The sequence below is a fragment of the Phytophthora cinnamomi genome, assembly GCF_018691715.1.
Source record: "Phytophthora cinnamomi strain GKB4 chromosome Unknown Contig26, whole genome shotgun sequence".
Lineage (NCBI taxonomy): Eukaryota > Oomycota > Peronosporomycetes > Peronosporales > Peronosporaceae > Phytophthora > Phytophthora cinnamomi.
Window position 1 is genome coordinate 768,177 of NW_027150959.1, and position 25,039 is coordinate 793,215.

General features: G+C 54.3%; 1 protein-coding gene across 1 annotated transcript; it reads left to right on the plus strand.

The window, feature by feature from the left end:
- Positions 1-49: 49 nt before the first annotated feature.
- On the plus strand, positions 50-24,722 carry IUM83_08688 (Replication protein A 70 kDa DNA-binding subunit; the record flags this gene model as incomplete). Its single annotated transcript, XM_067933077.1, has 4 exons — positions 50-264; positions 345-836; positions 24,018-24,127; positions 24,265-24,722. 4 exons carry the CDS (start codon positions 50-52, stop codon positions 24,720-24,722), a joined length of 1,275 nt encoding a protein of 424 aa, XP_067794066.1.
- Positions 24,723-25,039: the final 317 nt, after the last annotated feature.

Sequence of the window (25,039 nt, forward strand, 5' to 3'; positions counted from 1 at the left end):
AGATGATATTCGAGTGGCACATCCGGATGAAGAGCACGTACTGCGACTCATGGCGGCGCTGAACGTCAAGTATCAAGTTAAAGACCTCGGAAGGTCAACGCAGCTTCTGGGGATGAAAGTGCGTCGCGAGGGCAACGCGATCATGCTGTCACAAGATGCCTATATCAATGAGTTGCTGTACCTCTTTGCAATGGACCCAACGCGCCCCACGCACACACCGATGGTGACCAAGACGCGACTGGACTGCTTGACTGACGAGCTGACGTCCGAAGATGCAGAGCACATGCGCAACAAGCCATACAAAGAAGTTGTCGGAAGCCTACTCTTCTTGCACGGGTATCAAGGCCGGACCTGGCGTTAGCTGTGAATCAACTAGCCAGACATGGCGCCAAGCCGAGAAAAGCAGCTTGGGACGCTGCCAAGTATGTGCTGCGATACCTGGGCGCAACGCGAGATCTCGAGCTTCGGCTGGATGCAAATTCGGACGATCTGCGCGTGGCCACAGATGCGGACTGGGCAAACGACTTGAACGACAGAGAGTCGGTCTCCGGGTTTGTTGCATTTTTGTTCGGCTGTCCGGTGCACTGGGGTTCCACTAAGCAGACTGTGGTGGCACTCTCAAGTACCACAGTCGAGTCCATTGCCGCAACTGACGGACTGCAACATGCGGAGTGGATCCAGATCGTTGTTGGAGAGATCGGATCGGCGACACCCAAGCTCACCCTGCAAGTCGATAACCAGCCAGCAATCCACCGCATCAAGCGAGAAGGAAGCTCGGGCGCGCAAAAGGCGGTAGACATTAAGTTCCATGCGTTCAAAGACGCATGGAAAACAGGGTCATGACACTCGAGTACGTGCCAACGCAGGAGAACCCGGCTGATTTCATGACCAAGGCTCTCAGCCGACCGGAACTCCTGCACAAGCGTGGCCTGTCTGGCCTGAGCTCCGTATCGGGTGACGGCTCAGGAGCAGCTGCTTGTGGGGGAGGTGTTGGTTGTGAAGCCTAGGTCTAGTGCAAGCAGCAGCAGCAGTGCTACTGTGGGTTGCGTTCTGACAGGAGCGTCTAGAGATGACCACCTAGTCTGACATGCGTGCGCGTGGTACCTTCCACTTAGAGCATGATTGCTCACCAGCTCATCTCTTCGCAGGAGACCGCCGAGAAAGCTTCAGCGTTAACCTCACTTCTGAATATACTTCATAGTTACCAAGCGTACCTAACAAGTCTTCACCTCCTGAATGCGGTCTCCCCATCACTGGCTCCGGCCGGAGTTCGGGCGACGCAGATGCGGACAATCCCGGAACTTGCAGCACTGCAGCGAAGCATGTCACCTCCCTCTTCCCCGTCGGATGTACCTTCAATTTAGTCGACGGGGGTATTCAAACGGCTTCACGCTCGGCGGTTCACGATCCAGAAGCACTCGCAGGCGATGGCCCTCCTTCAGTCGAATCTCGCGGGAGGCAAGGTTCTCATTGATGAGCACCAGCCATTCTCGATAGCCTCGCGATCCTGGACGCACGAAACGTCCTGCGGCAGACGGAATCCATACGCGATGACAATCTAGCGTTTGGTATATGAAATGTTCACTACTTTCACGGTCACAAGCCAGGATGTGGCACCGTAGCATAATCTAGTGACCCATCGGTTTCCTCGTTCGGCCCATACCAACTCGCGTTGCGGGTTAGTGCGACCTTACAGAATGCTCACTACAGCTGCCTCTCCGGGACTGAGGTAAAGATTCCCAGGGGTAGTGACGGCCATATCCACTCCGCCTCGCACCCGAACGGCGTCTCCATACATTTGCACAGTCTCCCCATCCGGCAGCTGCAAAAGACCTTCTCGCACACACAGTCTGACTCCAGCACAGAACATGAAATTCATGCCCAGTAGTGCATGCACACCTTCTCAGCTCCATGACGTACACCACTCTCGGGCCGAGAGTGATCTTGACCTGTGCGCTAGCATATATGTAAGTGGGTACTCCACCCAGTCCGGATACCTTGATTCGCTGATGTCGATTGAGCTGGAGCTTGAGTCTACACGCAAATTCCAGGCTAACCATGCTCATCGACGCTCCAGTGTTTAATCGTATCCGCACCCGCACATCATTCACTGCACCATGCATCAAGGCCCCTTGATGTGAGGCCTCCTCCGGCTTATGATTCGTCCACCATCCATAGCGTTCTCCTGGGGCCAGCTGGATCTCCTTCGGTCCCTCTTGAAGCGATGATTCAGGATGGTTCAATCTAGTTAGTCCAAGTTAAACTCGACCAGACTGCATGGAATCATCATTGCTCAAAGAAATCATGCATTTTTCGTCATCTTGACAGTTGGACCTCCGCTCTGGCCCAATGTAAGCTGAGGCACATAATTCAGGGGACCTGCGCCCGACGTGTACTGGGTTCTCACCCAGCGGGATTAGTGATTTAACGGCCCTCCTGAATCTACCTTGCCATCCAGTAGCTGATCCGGTTTGATCATTCAGTGCTCCTTGTTGCGCGAGTTTCTTCACAGCTTCCATCGCCTTCCCATCCTCGCATCTTCAATCGTGCAACAAGTAACATTGCTTGCACGGGTACGTCTTGCAGACATGACCTCGATGGCTACGTCGGTGACAGCGTTCGCACACGATGTCGGCCCTGTAGTTCTCAGTCCGGTGTCCTAATTGTCGACATCTGTCACAAATTCGTCTGGATGGTCCCCTCACAGTGACGCTGGTGTCCACTGGTTACCAGACCTTGAAACTCCCGGCTGATGTGTTGGTCGCCATCCAGCGTCCCCCAGCGCTCTGTACACAGCGGCTCGCCGTTTGGCTTCCGTCCATGTGGTCGGGGCTGAATCTTGGCTGAATAGTCGGCCCGATGATGGCGTCACGGATCACGGCTCAGCTTCGATCACGTCCGTCGGTCATCCAGCTCGTCTTGAAATTGCACTCATCGCTCTTCATCGTCGGACATCATCACTCTAGATCACATAAGCGCGCCCCGGGCCTCTCGGTCTCGATCGCGACGCTGATTGTCCGCGCGAAGGTCTCGCGGCTTGGACGACGGAACCTCGCGGTCACGTCTCGCCACGTCTCCTCATGATGTTGACGCAGGATGGACTACAGATCTTCAAAGCTGTGAAAGCATTAGGTCTTCAGACTGGATCGGAGTCGCGTTTCATTGAGGTTCTTGATGAAGCGCTTGATGTGCTGCTCCCTCGTCCTGGTTGGCTTCTTGAACTTGACATTCGCTTTGCCTGCGGCGGCATTCAGCCGGTCAAAGAAGTCCAACGCAGATTCGGTCCGCTTTTGCGTCAGTACCTCTCTGAATCGGATATCTTTGACTTGCAATACTTCGCCTTGAACGCCTTCGAGAGCTTGGGCCAGTCCTCACGCACATGCTTTGGAAATTGAGAGTGCTAGTTGCGGGTGGCGGAAGACAGCTTGAGGCGCAACTGGTACACATTTATCTTGTCCACTCAGCCGTCCTGGACCGTTAGAGTCAGGAATCGCTCCAATCATCTAGTCCGTTCCGACAGCGGGGCCTTCTCGTCGAACTCTTCTAGCAAGTGTTGCATAGAGAAATGAAGCGGAAACCAAAAGTCGAAGCCGAGACAGGGGGTGAAGAAGACTTGAGGCGCCAGCGCCCACTGGCAGGTCAAAGCCCATCGCACCAAATTCCCCGGTCGCTGATTGGCCTAAATTGGTCGATGGCGATGCCTCGTCGACGGTTCCAGGTCAAGCGCGGGCGGTTGCATTTCGCTAGGTACGGTGTAAACCTACTGGCAAGATCAGAACTTATGAGTCGTCGGCGCCCGTCCCCAGTCGTCGTTGGCGTTTCAGCTGTGGTTTGAGTCGTCGGTAGGGCCGTCATGTCGCCGAGAAAGGACCGAAGAGTCGTATGTTATCCAAAACGGACGAGTTTATACTTGACATTTGTATTGAACGATTGGAAACTTAAGACAAGACAGGTAAGCCTTCGGGCAACAATAACAGAACAGTTTTTCCTCCCAACCACGCAAGGGCGACACCGGTGTCTGCAGTGAACGACCTGCAGCTCAAGGTAAACCTGGTAGGTATGATTATGACTGTCAGTGGGTACATCTATTAGTGTAGCGTGTGTTCATCCCGGACAGGGCCAAGAGAGTTAGTGGCCGGTGTATTGGTAGCGACGGGCCGTCGCCAGGAACTGGAGGAGCGAGAGCGCACTCCATTTGTTTCTTCCCGCCGGAGTATAGCTTCGGCACCCTCGCATCACGCTGTAAAGGCCGGGACCCTTGCTTCTGAGGGCCTGCGAGGTATATTTTGTGTGTGAGAGCGTGCTAGCCTTTGCTCGTGGCAAGTGACGCTGAGTCTTCCGTCGGTCGACTAGCGGAAGCTCGGTACACAGGGGAAACATCAACCCGGTGCAAGGGAAAGTTCCTGGGCCTTCAGGTTCTAACCCTAACAAGCCCATTGAGTCTTCGGTGACTTCGTGGGTGTTGTTGGTGGGGAAAGTGTGTCTTATATAAATTAGGCGCGTTCCTACACGACGAATGGCACGTCTTGACCTAGTAGGGAACGGTCGACGCGAACAGGAAGCTGCCCGTGCCTAGTCGACTGGGGTAGAATGTTTCCGTCCATCTATTCCGGTCCGCAGCATTTTTGGTAATCACGATACCTTATACTTAGCTTTACTATGGAAGTTGAAGTTGAAAGCATGATGTATGAGATGGCCACAACTGGTGGCATGGGCACTACTACAGTGCCTACAGTAATTAGTCTGGGCTCAAAATTAGTTTGTTTTCAAAATTATTCGGGACAAGACTAATTCATGTGGTACAGAAATTGGGATGTTCATATTTAGTCCGGGTACAATATTTATAATTAGTCTCTCTGAACTAGGCTCGTCTTGGTAAAGTGGTTTGGTTCCTGCCCATCCATTTCAATGAATCAAGCACGCAAAGCGGTGGCTTATCGCTTTGTGTTGACGGAACATGAACAGCAACGCAACTTCTCCCTCACTTACAGGAGGTTATACAGAAGTACACAATAGAGTTCGCTGGGAAAGTGCGGCGGGGCCGAGACAACAGATGAATAAGAGCCAATCGACGAAGACGAGATTGAAGCTAGATGCCGCTCAGAGCGAGCAGGGCCTGTCATCCTCGACGAGGCCATCGTTTGGTGTTTCCCTTGAAACACTGCAAACGGCAGTCTTAACTACATAAATACAAGTTCTCTTTACCACCAGCAGACTATTTAGGTATTCAAAATTAGTCTGACCATTTTGAAGACAGACTATTTATTGTGAGTGAAAAAAAAATCGATGTTCAATTTAGTCTGGGCCAGACTAGGGTTGGTTTCAGGATCCAAGGCGGGAAGCGCCGCAGGAGAGAAAGGTGGTTTTTTTCGATAGCATGGTGGCAGTTAGGAAACGACTGCGAGCAGCAGTGCGAGCAGGCAGGTCTCACTCTTTTTTTCTCCAGTTCGAGCTCAAGCGCCGTCCAGCTTAACCAAGTGCCCTCTCTCGCGCTGCCTCGATGGAGACCCCTACGTACTACTACCTTCGCCCGAGCGCCTTCGACACGCCTGGCTACTGCTACGGTATGCCCGAACGCCATCGGCGGGTTCGGAGGATCTCGCGGTTAAGAAGGTCTTGAGCGGTCGCTGGAATGATGATGACGATTACGAGGTAGAACTTGCTGCGACAACAGTGGAGAAGCGTGTGGGCACTGAGGCGGAAGCCATCAGCGGCATAGGAACCTATGTAGGGAGCAACATGTGTCTGGCAAGAATCCCGAGTGACGGTCCGAGAAGGTGGGATTGTGGTGTTGTGGTAGGTTACGCGTGGGTGGCGGAGTCGGCGATCAGCACGCTACACCTTATTTTTAACGATGGGCCGGAATCCGTACCATTCGATGAGTCACCCTTTGAGGATTTGCCCGTGGAGAGCTGTGCAATGCGGTCGTGTGTACACCGCTCAGTATGTGACTTGATGCTGGGTGAGATGAAGAGTCTTCACAAGCAAATTTCTGCCAATTTTAACTGAAAAGGCCGCCAGCGTCGAGCTACCCGAAATTTGGCGACGATTTTGAGGCGGTATGACATTTTACCTCCCGAGGAAGAAGCTCAGATTCCTCTCTATGATAGTTTGCGTGGTCAAGTTTCTCGAGTCTATATCAAGTCCGTCCTTAAATACGTCTACATCAACTCTGGGCGGCGACGTCCACCATCTAACGTCGCTGTCGGTGCATCTTTGTTCACCGAGCCGGTTTCAAGAGCAGCTCGGGTGGTAGGCCCAGTGGTTCAAGACGCGGACACAGCACCTCAGGAGCCAGACACAGCACCTACCCGGATCGTAATCGCTTCTCAGGACGCGCGGATACTCGACTCGGATGACGATAGTGACTCGCTGGAGATATCGCTGCCATTTTTGGCAACACGAGCAAAACGTGTGAGGTCAAACGACGAACAGGGCGCCGATCATGGACGGTCGCGCCTCGGCGTGCAAGAGCCCAGTAACCAGGCGGAGTCTCATTCCGCTATCGAGGAACTTGATGATATGATGGCTGTTCAACATGGTGTCTCTCGATCGCGGACTCATACGCTCCCAATATTGGGGTCAAGTTTGGATGGGGCAAAGCAGCAATTCCGGCGATCGGTGGTGGCACTGGGTATTCACAGCCGAACCGTCTCAAGTAAGTATGCCAAACTATCTCCTGATGTGTATGTGGAATCTCTGCAATGCGAGTGTCAATGTCTGCATTTGCTGTTACACCCAGCTGTCCTGCGTCGCTTATTCTCTTTGGATTTTGGTCAACGTGGTTTATCGATTCGCAATTTCGTCTACTTAGTGTAAATGAAGCTCGAGAACTTCGACATCGCTATAACATGACTGACTTCCCGGTCAAGAACGCCATACCAGCCATGGAAAGTTTCAAGAATCTGACGGAGCTGGTCGATGCTCTGTCATGCCTCTGCAGTGTGGTCACTATCGCGTGTTCGGCCGAGATCATACAGCTTTCGGAACACGCTCGTGCATTTGTCAGTGCGCTGAATCGTAACCGGGTCTCGCTCGATGCCCTCGCTATTGACGAACTCGCATACTGGATTGATGAACGGTTCGAAATACGGCCACTTCAAGCCGAAAAAGCTCCCCGACGTGGTGCCAAACTATATCACGAAGAACTTTGGTGGACTCAGTGCTGAATTTCAAGATCGCTGATGGGGCCAAGGTGAACCATTGGCCGTTCCGGCAACTTGGGACCTGCAACGCCCGTTATCCTACCCCAAAAATGTGGTCTTGCCACGAATTTCTTCCCCACGTGGCGCCAAAGGCTCCTCACGAGCGGATCCTTCGCCTGTTGTACATGGTCGCCAGCTCCAAAAGCGGTTTGCAACAACACAAGCCGCACGTAAGAGGCTACACGAGCAGCATCAGGATCAGGACGCGTACGGCTCCATGCAGCGTTGCCGAAATTTGATATTGCGCCTCCGGTAGCGTTCCCCATGCAAGAAGGCACCGATACGGCACCAAAGTTTCTGATTGATCGTGAAAACAACGCGCATTTTGCGAGTACATACGTCGATCTGGATGTGTTCTCCCGGAATTTGTACGGCTGCTGCGTAATGAGACGCCGGATGACACTAGACCAAATAAGGCGCTTGAGATTCCAAGTCGGAACAAAGCTTGGATGTCGCACCCCCACCGCCAGTTGTGGGAGCAGATTGTGTGTCATGATGTCCGGCCACGATGGAAGTCACAGCATTCGCGTCAAGCCGAGACCCCAAAAACCCACGGATCGGCGACCCGTTGCCAAGAACATTCGAACAGGTCAAGACGCCAACCAATATGTTGTGCTTGACATCAGCCTACTTGATGTACTAGATGGCTTGATGTGCAGTCCGTTTGGTGCAGTGGCAAAAGATTCCGTGCCAATGAATATTGATGCCAGATCATACATTATTTATCCTTTCCGGGTGGTGAGTCTGTAAATGATGAGACTTTGCCTGGTGACGCGATTGACATTTCGTATGAGGGAGCGCCGGTCGTCGCGCAGCGTCTCGTTGGGCTACGAGAAGCAGACCACGACACTAAGATGATGACAGGTGATGTTAATGCCGTTTTTCGGCATATCCCGATCCATTCTGACTACGTTGGGCGGTTTTCTGGTTGTGTACCCGAACTGGGCATCCTCGTTATCGATCTGAGTCGTCCCTTTGGTTGGACGGACTCTCCTGGGTACTACTGGGTCGCCGGTGCAGCCATTAAGCATTTGTACGAGCATTCAGCGCCTTCTTGGAGCGGAATGATTCTGGAAGATCGAAAGCCTTTCACATGCTCCGCGTGGTACGACGACTACATCTGCATGGAACCAGATATCGGGACACGTTTACCTGAAGCTAATATAGCGTTACGATCGGCTATGACGGAGGTACTAGGACACCAAGCGTGCAATGACGACAAGTTTTCGTTATGGTTTGTCAACGGCAAGGCGCTTAGGCTAAACCGGTTATTGGAGGAAGGAACTTTGTCGATGCCCGAGCAGAAAATAGCCAAGGCTCGCTTTAGAGTTCTCGAAATGCTTATTGCTGAATCTACGACCCGAAACGGCTTAGACCAGCTCCTTGGAAGCCTACGTCACATCACTACTTGTGTGCGTCCAGCAGTAGCCTTTTTCCAACGGGTAGCATCGCTGCATCGGAAAGCGTACGCTCGCATTCATCTGACCAATGGTGTCAAAGATGATCTGAGATGGTTTCTCATCGTTTTAGACATTGCACCGCTGAATCACGTGGGATTCGACAGGTTTGTCGAGCGCGCTACACCCTACTTCACCATTATTATGGATGCGTGTGATGGGGGGTTGTGCGCTACATTTGCCGCCGGAAAGAATTCCTTCTTGTGCAATTCGACGAAGAAGAACGGCGCGAGATTTCGCAGCTCAAACAGGGTGGGACCAGCTTCGACATTAACGTCCGCGAACTACTAAGTGCGGTGTTTGTGGCAGCGCTTTGGGGGAAGTACTGGCACTCGACCTCCTCACAACCGCATCACGTACGCTCCAACATTGACAACCAATCGGCCGTGTGCTGGAGCAACAAGCGGTCCAGCAGGAACAGCCTGGTTCAACTTCTCTCGCGTTCGCTGGCGTTGGTTGAGGTACGCTACCATTTGTTCACGACGGCACAGCACGTTCCGGTCGAAGAAAATGGATTTGCAGACGCGGGCAGCCGGGTGTGGCAATCGCAGACACACAGGAAATTATTTGCTAACCTTTCGTTGTCTTGGACGAAGGTGAAAGTGCCACCCGAGTTGAGGAAGCTCTCGGGGCTTTGGGAGCACTTTTGCTAGCGGGTGCACTCGCTAAAACCTCCACTCAAAGCTACGCCAGAGCATGGAAGCAGTGGGAAGAGTGGTGTATGTTCATGCTTTTTCTGCCTGTCTCGGTCGCGATACAATTGATCGGAATGCAGCTCAGCTTGGGGCATTCGCAGTTGTTCTTTGGCGCTACGGAATGAACCGGCAAAAACGAGGCAATCAGTACTCTACAATCAGTGGTAAGTTGTGCGCTATGAGGTGGTACCACCGTAACTACAGGGGCTACGATCCTGGTGTAAATGCTAGTCATGCAATACTTCTCCGGGGGATTCGACGATTCACGGATCCCGTTCGCAAGAAGCAGCCAATTAAGGTGCCCCTGCTACTTGCAGTTCGTGGGTTCCTCACTCTCATGCAGCGAAGACACCAATGGATTTGGGGCGGTCTACTTCTCGCTTACTTTTTCCTCCTTCGACGCTCCGAATACTTGCCCATTGGAAACAAGTGTCACAACTATATTCGACGGCTCGGCGATATCTCCTTTCTGGATGGGCATGGCCAAGCGACCACCCCGCGCCAAGTCCGAATAATCTGCATCAAGCTCACTGGGGCAAAGAACAATCAATACGACCGCGAAGAACTACGGTACCTGCATGCTTCAGATGACGACACGATTGCCCAATACTAGGTGCTCGATGGATCTACAAGGCAGCAATCAATTACGGAACTCTACCAAGTGATCTTGCGTTAGCCACATCAAGTCACCGTGGCATCACTTCAAAGGCGATGGCCTTGCTGATCAAACAAGCTGTGGTCAGTGCAGGGCTTGGTCCGGCACGGTACTCCACACATTCCGTTAGAATTGGGGGTGCAATGAATCTTCTAAATGCCGGTGTAGATCGATTGGTGATCAAAGTGCTCGACAGGTGGTTATCCAATGCCTTTGAAGAATACCCAGTTCTGTCGGCCGAAGGTTCGCGCGATATTGCACGCCTAAAGTGTTAGAATGCAAGTATCGGGGTATTGGCAGCGATCAGCGACACCCAACATCAAGTCGCGCCCCGGTAACGTTGGTAGGTAAAAAAAATGGCAGACTCGAGCATATGCACAGTCGCGCCTGTTTTCCACTTCACTACGGTTCGAGCTCCGGCACAGTCGAGAAGCTGACATGTGACTCGAACTGGAGCTACGGCACAGTTGATTACACGTGAAACAAGTGCGCTATCACATGAGGGCGCGAAGCAGCAACTGAATTTTTTGGGGCCGCCACCGTACCCTAGTTTTCATAATGCATGTTTGCCCCACTGACGTAGTGCTGATTGTTGGAAAATTACTTCACCTTTCAACTTCAAAGTGGCAAATTAAAAGTTCAATACGTCAAAATGTAAGTTCAAAACGACACACACTGATAAAACTGATAATATTGTGCGAGCAATTATGAAGGGGTATAATTTAGTAAGATATTCTTAGCGGCAAGAACTCGCGCCAAAACTACTGGACAGCAGCAACACCAACGCTTTCTTCGCGTCCCTCCAATCCATTTCCCATTTTTCAGCGCGATATCCTCACCACTTCAAGCCTCTCCGTCACCAAGCTCAATGCTGTACGACGACGTCACCATCAAGCGCGTGCTGCGCGCCACCAGAGCCGGACAAGACTGGCTCAGCGTTGCTGCCAACAACGACGTGAACCGACGCACTGCGTGCCGCTGGATCGCTGCTGCGCAGGAGTGCGATGCGTGGGCCGCGTCTCCGAGAAAGCCACGCGGTGGCAGGCGCGACGCTCAGATCGATGACGCGCACGTCGACTGTGGTGTAGGAACACGCGCTAATTTATATAAGGCACACTTTCCCCACCAACAACACCCACGAAGTCACCGAAGACTCAATGGGCTTGTTAGGGTTAGAACCTGAAGGCCCAGGAACTTTCCCTTGCATCGGGTTGATGTTTCCCCTGTGTACCGAGCTTCCGCTAGTCGACCGACGGAAGACTCAGCGTCACTTGCCACGAGCAAAGGCTAGCACGCTCTCACACACAAAATATACCTCGCAGGCCCTCAGAAGCAAGGGTCCCGGCCTTTACAGCGTGATGCGAGGGTGCCGAAGCTATACTCCGGCGGGAAGAAATAAATGGAGTGCGCTCTCGCTCCTCCAGTTCCTGGCGACGGCCCGTCGCTACCAATACACCGGCCACTAACTCTCTTGGCCCTGTCCGGGATGAACACACGCTACACTAATAGATGTACCCACTGACAGTCATAATCATACCTACCAGGTTTACCTTGAGCTGCAGGTCGTTCACTGCAGACACCGGTGTCGCCCTTGCGTGGTTGGGAGGAAAAACTGTTCTGTTATTGTTGCCCGAAGGCTTACCTGTCTCGTCTTAAGTTTCCAATCGTTCAATACAAATATCAAGTATAAACTCGTCCGTTTTGGATAACCTACGACTCTTCGGTCCTTTCTCGGCGACATGACGGCCCTACCGACGACTCAAACCACAGCTGAAACGCCAACGACGACTGGGGACGGGCGCCGATGACTCATAGGTTCGGATCTTGTCAGTAGGTTCGCACCGTACTTAGTGAGCTGCAACCGCCCGCTCTTGACTTGGGACCGTCGACGAGTCATCGTCACCGGCCTATTTAGGCCAATCAGCGATCGGGGAGTTTGGTCCAATGACTGGCGATGGGTTGTGACTTGCCAGTTAGCGCCGGCGCCTCGAGTCTTCTTCGCCCCTCGTCCCGCCTTTGGGTTTTGGCTTCGGCTTCATTTTCCGATACCGCAACTGCCCCCACTGCGACTCGAGCCGCGTGCTGGTGAGCGTCGGGGTGAGCACTTGGGAATGGAGGTGGAGGTTGTCGAGTCTTCCGGAAGTGTTCCTGCGCCCGCAGAGTCTCCGTCCGCGTTGGCAGTGCAAGCCCCGAGTGCTTCTGGGTCTTCGTCGTCCAAGGGCAAGTCGAGGCGGAAACCCAAGGGGCGATGGGCTCGTTCTCAGCCATCTTCCGGTCCGCCAGCTCGCGCCGTCTTCTCCGTAAGCGCTGCCAAGTCTTCGTCGGACAGCTCACCTGTTGTTCCTTCCCGCAAGCCTTCTCGTGTGGTGGAGTCATTGGATGAAGATGTCATCTCGTCGAGCACTCTCTCTCCTCCTGCCGAGCAAGTTCACGTCGACTCTGGCGCTTCTCTCGAATGGTTTCCAGACACTGGTTCGGAGGCGGAGAATTTGGTCGTCGGATCGGTGATTGAGTTATCGGTGGGCGTCCCTCAATCTTCTTCTCTCTTGGAGCTCCCAGGTTCCGAGTCGTCGGGAGCTATCTCAGGTGCTGGTGTGGGGCCTAACAAGACACCTCCTGCTCCTCCGAAGACTCACACGAGTCGCCGTCGACAACCCCGTCGTCCTTCCGTTCCACGCCAGCCTGCGTCTTCCGGAAGCAGTCGAGTCGTCGCCACTTTGTTGTCCACCCCTGGGTCGGATCCGAGTTCCCAGCGTAAGCTTACGGTGCCTTCGCCAGGGCGTGGTCAGCGGCCTCTCGTCCGATTCTCCAAGCAAGTGGCCAAGTGGGATGTGCCTTACATCGAGCCGCCCTTTACGCGTCCTGGGGCTCTCAAGTGCTGGAACCAGATGCTGAATGTTCGGTTGCCTGTACTACTGCCTCGGGATCTCCGAATTATTTCCAGTCCTGAAGGCATCGCGGCATTCGCGGATTACAAAAACCCTGATCATCCGTGGCAGAAGCTTCGCCGGCGACTCCCGTCTCAAGCGTGTCTTTTTGACACTTCAGAGTTGGATCCCGACTCCAAGGTGTCCCAGCGGGCTTCGCCGATGACTCGAGTGATGGGGTACTGGAGCAATTTTCGTGGGAGCGGCGACTCGGACAACGTCGCCCTTGGCGCTTTGGGAGCGCGATCAATGTATCCTCCCGAAGGCTGTGGAGACTACGTTCTCCGCAGTTGTCGCTGACTTGGACATGATGGACTGGACTGCCGCGCGCAAGACTCGGACGAGGAAGGACTTGGATGCCTTGAAGGCTGCCTAGTCGAGGTACGTGGTCGAGCGCAACAAACGCAGCGAGCGTCTCCGCGCCAAGGTGGTCCCGTACATCTGGAAGTGAGGCAGCAGCCAGGATCCGGGTTTCTCGGAGGTGAAACCCGAGTTCATGCTCGAGCCGACCATGCCCGGGTATTCTCTGGAGTACTTGCCTTGGGAGCCCAAGACTGTCGACTAGTTGAGCGAGGTCACGGCCCTGGACGCTGCGGAGCCTTGGCGGAACGGCTGGATCGATGTGCCGGAGCAGTACCCCTACAACACCACGTTCGTCCCGTGCAACCCGTCGGCTCCGCTCTTTGTCCCGGCTGGTTCTTCGCGCGCCGATGTTGGCCGTCGAGTCGTTCCAAGTTCGTCGCTACAACCGGGTGAATTGAGCCCAGAATGGGTGGCCGAGTTTGGTGATGCTCGCGTTCCTGCTGCGTCTGAGTCTTCGCCGAATGCTGCGTCTGTTCCGGGAGGACAAGCTCTGGATGCTGCTGGTGGCTCCGACGACTCGAGCTTGCTTGGTGTCTTGGCTCGGGCAGCTGTTGCCTCCGATCCTGAGTGAGTTGAAGTTGAGTTCAAGCGAGTCGTCGGCGGCGTCTTCTATCCATTTGGTTTTCATTTCCGGTCTCGCTTCTGAGTTGTCGTTGAGTTAGCTGTCCGTCTTGGTAGCGTTTCATTTTTTTAAATGCAGAAGATAATGCCGCAGTAGCTGTTTTCGTCTGTGGTCTTGGGCTGCGTTGCCCCAAGTACAGGTCGTCATTGTGGTGACTCATAGCCACCTAGTCTTCGTCGGCGACTTGAACCATCTGCAGGCGCTGTTCACTTCGTTTTCGCCGCAGGTAATCAATCATAGAGGAGCCCGCCGCAAGAAAGGTTAGCGGCTGGCTCCCACGTCGGCTCATCGTAGCCGACCCATTTGACTCTAAACTCGCGCACTGCTCTTTCAGTTCCCGTGGACAACGGCACACGGTCGTCGAGGATGGCTTCAACTTCATATTCTCCTGCCACGTGGTTCGGCTCCCAGCTGTCTTCAGGAGCAGCTCTTCGTCAAAGTCTAGCCGCGTGTCGTCGACAAGTCCGGGCGCGAGACGAGTCTTCGGTCGATCTCCAAACTCATCAACCAGCTTCAGTCGGGATATATGGACGACTGGATAGAATCAGTATCCACTGCGGTCCGGTAACTCGAGTTCGAAGGCATAGTCTTCGATCCTCTTTTTGATCCGGAAGGGTCCATGCCACCGGTGTGCCGGTTTCTTGGTAAGGCCGGGCTTGACTCTCTCCACGTACAACCAGACCCTGCTGCCGACATCAAACGGGACCGGCAGCATTGATTTTCGGCCTGCAATCGGCTCAATTCCGCCAGTCTTAGGTGGATCCACCCTGTCCCGAGAGACATGTCCCCCCTGTCCCACAAACGGTTGGTTTGGGGCATCCGCCGACGACTCGCGAGTCGTCGGTGGCACATGCGTACTTGGTTTGAGCGACAGGTGACTTGGGACGGGAGTGTCTTGTCCCGTAGACGTTGGTCTTGTGCCGCCGCCGACGACTCGTGATCCCGAGTCTTCGCCAGTATCGTCTTCTCTTTCCTGCTGAGTTTGGCGTTGTGTTCCCGGGCTCTGCGAGTCTTCTCGGTGGCTTGGTATTCCCTGGCCATCTCCATAGCAATCTGCTGTTGTCTGTTGACCTCGCGGCGCCACGCCAGTGCGTCTGACTGCTTCGGCGTGCCGTGTCGGAGCGAGGATGACATGGCTTTCAGCGTTGACTGGGCATCCCACCCGTGCACCAAGTAGAATGGTGTTTCCTTTCGAGTCGTGTCTTGTGAGTTGTTGATGCCGAAGACTAAGCGCTCCACGATCTCGTCCCAGTCTTGTTGGAGCGGGTCTTCGGCGTATACCTTGACGGATTGCATTACAGTTTTGACCGACCGTTCTTGCTGTCCGTTGGCTTGCGGCCGGTAACTCAGCGTTGCTCGGGACCTTGACTGCATCATTTCTGCAAACGCTTGGAACACTTCGCTCATGAACCGTGGGTCGCGGTCATGGCGGATGAGTGATGGCGCACCGAATCGTCGGTATATGCATTCTTCGAATGCTTGTGCCACCTTGAGTGCGCTCGTATCCGCCATGGCTTTCGCAAAGATGAAACCCGTGAAGGAACATTGGAAGAGCAGCAGGGCTGTGTTGCCCCTCCGAGGCTTCGGCAGGGGTATCACAAAGTCCATAGACACTATCTGGAAAGGCCGTTCACTCCAGCACGTTTCCAGGAGAGTATCCTTTCAGTTGGGAGCGGCTCTTGCTGGTGCTGCAATCGGGGCACGATCTCACGTGCTTCTCCACGTCGGTGTAGAGTCCCAACCAGTAGTAATCTCGCTTGACGCGCTGGTAGGTTCTCACCACACCCTGATGGCCACCTTCCAGCGAGTCATGACAATTCTGGAGCACTTCTTGAATCATCGTGGTGGGTACCACCAGACGCAGCGAGATCTCCTCTTGCGACTCAGCGTCACGCCGACGACTCGTTCCCATGTAGTGTAGCAAATTGTCCTCCGACAACACGAACTTATCTGCGATTTTCCGTGCATCTCTGGCGGCTCGGTATCCAAGCTTCTCAACATCTCCACATAGCAAGGTCTTCAGGTTGGCCCATCGTATTTCTTCGTCTTGTGCAGCAGCTATGCGTCGTCGTCTCTCTTCTTGGACTTCCACAGGATCAATGTCTTTTGCGTTAGGAGCTGCTGGTGGAGCTTGAGTCGTTTCTGGGGTTTGAATCTCAGGAGGTTTCCGGTTACGTCGAGTCTTCGCCGGCGGCTTCTGCTGGTCGTGTGTGAATCGAACGTGTTTTTCTTGCTCTTTGTCTGCGCTCGAGTCATCGCCAGTAGCATTCCAGGTTCTGGACGTACGAAATCAACAAATGTCTTGCGTTTCACGGTTGAGACGCCGCTCAGAATTTGAAGAGAGCTTCCTGGAACCAGGTTTTGTGCTTCTGATCCTTGCGGCGGCGACTCGTAGATCACTTCTTGTATCCGATTGAGTCCGGCCAACTCTGCTTTCCGGTTTTCACTCAGGATGACCTTGGAAACTTTTGACTCCAAGGCTTCTGTTGCCAACGAGTCCGCGGCAGCATTGTATTCGCGTACCACGTGCAGGTATTTGACTGACCGCAATCGTGCCGTGATCTCCTTGTGATGATTCAGCTGTGCCATCAGTGATTCCTTCCGGCAAGCTATCACCCCTAGGGATTGCTGGATCGCGAGCCTCGAGTCTCCCACCACCTCTAAGGCTTCGGCGCCGTGTTCGATCGCGGCGAGAACGCCGTTGTTCATGCCGGTGTACTCGGCGATGTTGACTGTGGTTTTCTCGAGGTAAGCGTTCGCTGCAATAACTATTTAAGGCTCCACACGATCCATGAACAACTGCCGTAACCACCGTACTTCTCAGTCTTCGCTGACCCATCGAAAGAGACCACGAAGCCTGTGTGAGTCGTCGGTAGGCGTGCATAAAGCAAATTTGGGTCCATGCGAGTCGTCGGTGAACCCTTAGTCGGCGGGGCGACCAGTTCCAGCGAGTCATCGAGATCCACGAAGTTGATCACCGTCGACTGGAGCAACTTGGTGAAGGCACAGTCCTTCTCCTTGACTCGCTGGACGATCAGGTGCCACGGGGAGAGCAATACCGCGAATTGTACAGCTCTCTCAAAGAGTGACTTCGACTTGGTAATCCACTCCAATGTGGAGAAGCGAGTGTAGACTCGTATTGTCCGTTCCGCCAACTGGGTGTAGCAAGTCTTCAGTAGTAGCAACAGCGCTAGCACCTCTTTTTCCGCCGCATGATAGTTCATCTCGGCATCCTTCAATACACGTCCCCAGAAGCGAACAGGGTGCAACTTGTCATCATGCAGCTGTAGCAGCGTGGAGCTCAATGCCAACGCATTTGCGAACAGCATGACGTGCACTTCCTTGGTGCGGTCGAAGTGGCGGAGTATCTTCGCTGCCGCAACCTAGCTTGGAAACTCCGGCGGGCAACTGTGAGGTCACCCCCTGGTGCGAAATCGTCTTCTTTGAGCTGGTACAGCGCCGCGTCGTAGACAGCGAAGTCTTGGATGAAGCGGCTGTAGTAAGTCAGCGCACCTAGGAAAGACTGCATTCCCTTCTTCGTTCGTGGGAAAGACAGCTTAGTGATCGCGTCCAGCATCTTCGGATCGGGCCGAATGCCGTCTTTTGACACTTCATGGGACAGGAAGTCAACGCGTCCTTGCACGAAAATACTCATGGTAAAGCTGACGCTGATCCGGCACTCTTCAAAACGACTGAGGAGCCGATCCAGCGTCGCCAAACAACTGTCGAAGTCTTCGCCACCGAAACAGATATCGTCCACGAAGGATCGCCGGTCGAACACAGGCACCAGCGACGACTCGTCAGCTTCGTTGGTCGTAAACATATCGCCCTCTGGGCAGTTAACGAGCCAAGTAATGGGTTCAGTCGTCTCTGAGTCATCGCGGGCGGCTGCAAACTTGGTTCGAGTCGTCGCTGTAGTGCCTGGTAGGCGAGGTGACGATTCGAGTCGTCGGCAGTGCTCTGCCGAGTCTTCGGCGGCCTTCATCTTTGCTGCAAAGGCGTTCCAGCCGCCCTTCGGTTGCACAAATCCCCACAACGCGTTGTCTATCATCCGTTGGTAGATCATCGGCGCATTTTTGAGGCCGAAAGGCATTCGTAGCCACTCGAAGTGCCCCAGATGACACACATATGCCGAAATCTTGCGCGCACGAAGAGTCATCAGGATGGCCCAGAATCCGCTGGCCGTGTCGAGCGAGCAGAACCACAGGTAAGTCTCCAGGTCCGTGAGCAAGTCGTCGACGAGTGGCATGGCGTACTCCAGGATCGCCGTTACCGCGTTGACAACTTGTAGTCGATGCAGAGGCGGATATCTTGGCCATTCTTCTTGAGGACAATGACGATTGGCGAGGCCCACGGGCTGTCCGAGAACGCGATGAGTCCTGCCTTGAGCAGTCCATTGAGTAGTTCGTACAATTTCTTGAGATGCTTGAACGGGATCCGTCGGGCCCGTTGTTTGATCGGCGCGTGCCCCTGCTCATCTATGTCGCAGACAACGCCATATGCTGGCGGTGGGAGTGCATTCCCGCTTGCAATCATGATACTTTCATGGCGTCGGAGTACTTCGATTAGGCTCCCTTGTTGGTCTGCCGACAACTCGGGATTCTTGACGTTCACCGCCGAGTAGTCGAGTGTTGTCGGCGCCGTTTCCGATAAATCGGGGAGGAATGCTAATTCATGCGCGTAGTCTTCCAGTTCGATGTCCGCCGCCGGGTGCTCAGTCGTCTCGTTTTTTTCTGTCGATGGTACCTTCCGTGGCCAGTACGCGCATTACTGCTATGAACGTCTGGTCGAGAGTCGTTGAGATGTCTCCGGCTTCTCGGCTGGATGTAGTCTGAGTCATCGGTGGATGCCTCTTCGGATTGCACTCTAGTCCTTGGTCTTCGTCGTGGCGTACCGTCGACTCAGCGGTCTCCAGTCCTGGTCCAGCTGCCTCTGGAGTCATGGCTTCATCATCAGTCGTCGTCACCCCCGTCGAGTCGCCGGCAGTAGCGTCGAGTCGTCGGTGATATTCCTCCGCTATCCATTCTGAGTCATCCGTCACCACCGAGTCGTCGGCACTGTCACGTTCACTGTTGACGGGTGGTTTCTCGGCCGAGTCTTCGTCAGGTTGCTGCACGATACCCTTAAGCGTCGGGTAACTCACTCGTTCCACCGCTGGAGGCTGCTTGGCCAACCATTGTTGGTAGAGTTCAGCCTCCCACTTGAGTAGTGTCTTGTCCCGTGCGACAGCGTATGCGAGTACCTGCCACGCTTTGTACTTTGCGGAATCTAGCCGCATGTAGCCTTCAGTCTTCGGCAGCGACCCAATCGGAACCCAGACTATCACCGGGAAGTGCACCGGACAACTCGCCAGCCTATCTGTGGCGTTGGTAAGTCGAATCCTGACCGGACGTCCCTTGTAGAACCTGGTGACAGTCGGGATGAACGTCTCAGTTCGGCGAATCCAAGGCACGTGAGTCGTCGGCTCGGATTGTCGCCGCTGTAGTTTGAACTCGTCCCATTCGTGGTCCAGTATTTGCATTGGTTCCGTCGGACCGTACGCGACGTGGCTTCCTTCGGCCTCGTCCCTCATGTTTTGAGTCTTGATCAGCGGGATCATTACTTCGTCGGGGAGCTTGGTCGTTGCGTTTAGGAGGTCCAGTCGGATACCGGCCGGGATTATAAAGTCGGTGCCAAGCACCACTTCTACCCCGGCGCAGTGATCCATTATCCAGACTTCAAAAACATAAACGCGCTTCCATCCAAGGGTGACTTTCACCTTCGCTCGGCGAGTCGTCATCATCTTGCCCTTGGTGATCCCTTGTACATCCATGCAACGTCCATGCCCCACTACTTCGCGGAGTTTCAGTCGCTTGGCGATTTTCTCCGAGATGACACTGACGTTTGCCCCAGTGTCCAGCAATATCCTCGTGCGCGAGTCGTTCACGGCTCCGTTCACCAGTGTTCGCATCCTTACGCGCTTGTCAAATTTCTGCGCCGACCACCATCCCATCCGTTCTCCAGCTAAGATTCGCCTTCTGGAACGAGTCGTCGGCGCGAGTCTTCTAGTATTGCGCTTGTCAGCCAGTCTTCGGCGGTATCTCCCACCTCTTCGTTATCGTCTTCTTCACACCATACACCTCCACCGAGGCAATCGCCTCTCTCCTTTTCCAATTCCGTCGTTTTCATGTCGTTGTCTTGTTCAGTCTTCGTCCATTCGCACTCGCCCACAAATGCAAAGATGCACTCGGCTTCAATTGCGGGCTCGGCTAACTGTGGCAGCCCGATTGAGACCAACCCAGTCGTAGTTGGCGGGCTGCCTAGTTTAAATGGTCCGAAAACAGGAGTTCTTGGAGCTCGGGTGTGAGGTCTTTCTTGTCCACCTTGGACTTGATGATCTTGGTGATTTCTTGGAACACATCACATTTTCCGGCGTCGTGCACTTGTTTGCACAGCTTGCACCGACGTCGGCAGAAGTACGCCGAGTGATAGAGGCCCCCGCAGGCTGCGCACGGCCCATACTGGCGAGGTTTCTCGTCGCGGTAACTGCGGTTCTGGAACCGATTGTCCCGGCCTTGGCTGCGCCCCGCTGTGTCACCCCAGGGTTGTTGGTTGGAGGACCGGGCGTACGTGCCTTCAGCGGCAACTCGTCGTTCGTTGTCATTGGCTGGCGCAAGGTAGTGGTCGCTTCCGTCTGACGAATAGCTATCACCCCAGTCTTCGCCGCAACGCTGTGAGTCGTCGCTGCTGTGTTCACTTCCATCTTCGCTGTTGCTGTCACCATCATATCTGTGGCGTTGTTGCTGCAGCCCGCCCCGCGTGTCCCGCGTGTCCCGTCAATGAAGTTCGGCGACGATGTCGGCGACAGATGCTTCAGCTAGGCTCACGCGAGGCATATTGCGTGAGTCGTCGCGACGACACTCATAATCTCGTTCGCGTCGGTCGCGACGGTTGTAAGCATCCCGCGAGTCGTCGCGGCGGCGGTCATCACGTCGGCGAGTGTCTTCCGAGCGCTTGTGGCGGCGCGAGTCATCGCGACGTCTGTCGTCACGTCGTCGGGAGGCATCCCGAGCTCGAGAGTGAAGCAGCGACGACTCGCGGGACGAACTGCGCTCGTCAATCTTCAGTATCTCTTGGATCATCTCTTCCAACTCATGTATGTCTGAGATGCGCAGGTGGCACAGGCGCCATTCGAGTCCTCGGTCGCCGCAACTCTCGAGGAACCGCTTGACTTGGTCGCGTGCTTTGCGGCCGTTGCTCTCAAACCGAATTCCGGCGTTCCTGGCATAGCCATTGAGCCGGTTTAGGTAGTCGCAAACATGTTCCTTGTCTTCGCGCTTGACTGAGTAGTAGCGAGTCTCCGCTGACTGGCTGAACTGGGAGCAATAGTATTTGATGAAAGCTTCGCTTAGGAGGCTCCACGTTCGCTTGGTCTTCTTGGGCAGTTGCCGGTACCAATGTAGAGCGCCGTCCCGAAGACTCAGCTCGAAAGGCATGCACCATTCGTTGGGCGATGCTCGCGTTCCTTTCATCTCGTAGACAAAGGCGCGAAGCCATTGCATCGAGTTCTCGCTCTTGTTCCTGGTGCCCGAGAACGCCTTGATCTGCCCTAGTGGGCGATGCGTTGCCACCTCGATCCTCGGAGTCGCGTTAAGCAGCTCAGATTCGGTCACCTCACGGATTTGGCGTAGGTATTCGCCCATCTGCGCCCCTCCATCACCGGTGAAGTCCGCTTCTTCGTCCGACGAGTCGTCGGTGGACTGGTAGCGGCGGCTCCTGCTCCGTCCTGAACTGCTTTTCGTGCTCCTGGCCGATTTTGAGTCATCGGTGGTGCGTCCAGCGCGGTCTGAGTAGCCCGTAATTGGTGGAGTCACCATGTAGGAGTCTTGAAAGTACGGGGATCGCTCCCCTGACGCGCTAAACACCCCCTCCGGTGGGTTTTCGGCCGGGGTTTTCGCGGATTGCCCTCTTCGGAGTCGTCGGCAGCGGTACGCTAGCTGGGCGACCACTTCGCGAGCCGCACGAGTCTTCCGCGAGTCGTCCAGAGTGAACGAGTTCACGCCGAAGGCTGTGCGGAGTCGTTTCTTCCATTTCCAGAGCTCCGCGCCCGCCTCGGCCGGCACCCAGCACTCCAGAGTCGACGGCGAAGGGTGCTCCAGAGGTCGACGCCCCAATGCTTTCAGAAATCGTTCGGTTTCCTTCACCACTTGTTCGATTGTTATGGAACTCACTGGGCGAGCCAACTCGTGACACAAATCGGCCCAAACCGCTTGGCGAGCCATCGTGGGCTCGAATAGCTCACCCCAGTCGCTCTTCTTCATCTCTTCATAAAGTCGACCGAGAACCTTGTTGGCCGCCGGCGTGTCACCGTTGAGTGGCGGCCGGTTACCGGAGGTTTGCTCGGTCACTTGAGTCGTCAGGACCGGTGACCTTGAGCCGTCGGCGGCGTCATCAAAGTCTTCCAAGTCGTCATACGCTGGCCCTGGGCCATCCACATCATCCAGTTCATCCGCGAGGTTGCGCGTCACGGAACGCGTGTCATCGTCAAGCTCAACCGCGAGGTTTCAAGACAACGAACGCGTGTCCGTACTGCGTCCCGCAGACAGCACTGCATCTTCCGGAGTCTCGGGTGTCACCACCGCTGGCGCAGGCGCCTTCTCCTCCAGGTAATCGTCGTAGTCTTCATCCATCTCTTCGTCCTTGGCGTCGGATCCGGTCATCGAGGCGTCGAAGCTGACGGTCCGCTCAGCAATCGGGTCGATGTGCGTCGTGATCAGAGCCGCAGTCGAGTCGTCGACACGCGTTCCGCCAGTCTTCATTGGAGTTGCTGGTACGGCTGAACGTGATCCTGTCGACATTTTATTCTTTCTTTGTCTTTTTTCTTCTTTTTTCTTGTTCTTGTTCTTCTTCCTTTCTTCTCTTGGTTATTGCTCGTAAAGTCGATCGACCTGCAGTAGCACGAAACACAAAAGGTCATACCAATCCCGGGTCGCGGCACCAGTTGTCGTGTAGGAACACGCGCTAATTTATCTACGACACACTTTCCCCACCAACAACACCCACCGAGTCACCGAAGACTCAATGGGCTTGTTAGGGTTAGAACCTGAAGGCCCAGGAACTTTCGCTTGCACCGGGTTGATGTTTCCCCGGTGTACCGAGCTTCCGCTAGTCGACCGACGGAAGCCTCAGCGTCACTAGCCACGAGCAAAGGCTAGCACGCTCTCACACACAAAATATACCTCGCAGGCCCTCAGAAGGAAGGGTCCCGGCCTTTACAGCGTGATGCGAGGGTGCCGGAGCTATACTCCGGCGGGAAGAAATAAATGGAGTGCGCTCTCGCTCCTCCAGTTCCTGGCGACGTATCGTCGCTACCAATACACCAGCCACTAACTCTCTTGGCCCTGTCCGGGATGAACACACGCTACACTAATAGATGTACCCACTGACAGTCATAATCATACCTACCAGGTTTACCTTGAGCTGCAGGTCGTTCACTGCAGACACCGGTGTCGCCCTTGCGTGGTTGGGAGGAAAAACTGCTCTGTTATTGTTGCCCGAAGGCTTATCTTGTCTTCTCTTAAGTTTCCTATCGATCAATACAAATATCAAGTATAAACGCGTCTGTTTTGGACCGCCAGTTGTAACTCACGACTCTTCGGCGCTTTCTCTGCGACGTGGCGGCGTTACTGACGACTCAAACGGCCGCTGAAACGCCAACGACGACTGGGGACGGGCGCCGATGACTCATAGGTTCGGATCTTGTCAGTAGGTTCGCACCGTACTTAGTGAGCTGCAACCGCCCGCTCTTGACTTGGGACCGTCGACGAGTCATCGTCACCGGCCTATTTAGGCCAATCAGCGATCGGGGAGTTTGGTCCAAAGACTGGCGATGGGTTGTGACTTGCCAGTTAGCGCCGGCGCCTCGAGTCTTCTTCGCCCCTCGTCCCGCCTTTGGGTCTTGGCTTCGGCTTCATTTTCCGATACCACACGACTATTTGATCTCTCTCCTAGGTAAGAACTGCTACTTGACGCTCGACGAGATGGTAGACGCGCTTGAAGCGCGGTTTTCGTTGAAGGTGTCGCGTTAGACGGTCAAGCATCACATCGACGGCAGAACGTACACCGTGAAGCAGACCCACCGCGACAACATTTACCGGAACCTCGAGCGCAACAAGCTCCTTCGGCGCGACTACGTCGTCAACCTCCTGGTCTACAAGGCCGCAGGTAAGACTATTTTCTATGTTGATGGGACTAACTTCAACCTGTGGTGTTCTCGTCGCCGCGGCCGGAGCCTAAAAGGCAAGCGCGCGGTCGACAAGAACACGGCAAGTAAGGGCTCCAACATTCATGTGATTGCGCAGAGAGGCGCTTTGGCTTGTTCACCTCCGATAAACGCAATGAGTTCATGCGGCTCCTTCTTCGTCACATCTCCCTCACGACCCCGCTTAATGACGTCGTTATTGTTGCGGATAACGCCCCCTGCCATGCCAACGTCGAAGACGTCTTCAAGGAGGAGGCGTTTTCGGAGGCCAAGCTACTGCGCCTAGGGCCATACTCGCCCATGTTAAACCCGATCGAGAATTGCTTCTCGACCTTCAAGGCGATGGTCAAGCGATTTTTGGCCCGCCACCGCCAAGCTATCGTCGAAGTCCCTCCGCATCGCACCATCAAGGAGCACCGGGAGCAGTACTTGCTGCTGGCGGCGGACCTGCTATTGGAAGAAGCTATTACCCCGGGTCTTTGCCACAGGTGCGCGCTGCATACCATCAAGTTCCATGCAGATGCTATACAGCTGAAGGACATGCCTGTAGGCCAATAGGTAACGCAATATAAAGTGTGGCGTCGGCTCTTTTTTATTTTGTGTCGTTTTGAACTTACATTTTGACGTTTTGAACTTGGAGTTTGCCTCTTTGAAGTTGAAAAGGTGTATAAGTACTGTACCGTACTTATATGCATAAATATTATTTTTGTCCATTATTTTTTTCATTCGCTATGAGTTAAGAGAAAACTCTGCTGTACGAAATTTACATGTAAAATACGGTAGATACTAGGGATATTCCGTTAATTCACTCAATTTCGTTCTTCGCACTTGTACCGAATACCAAGTTTCCATGACATATTGTCGATGGGAATGGC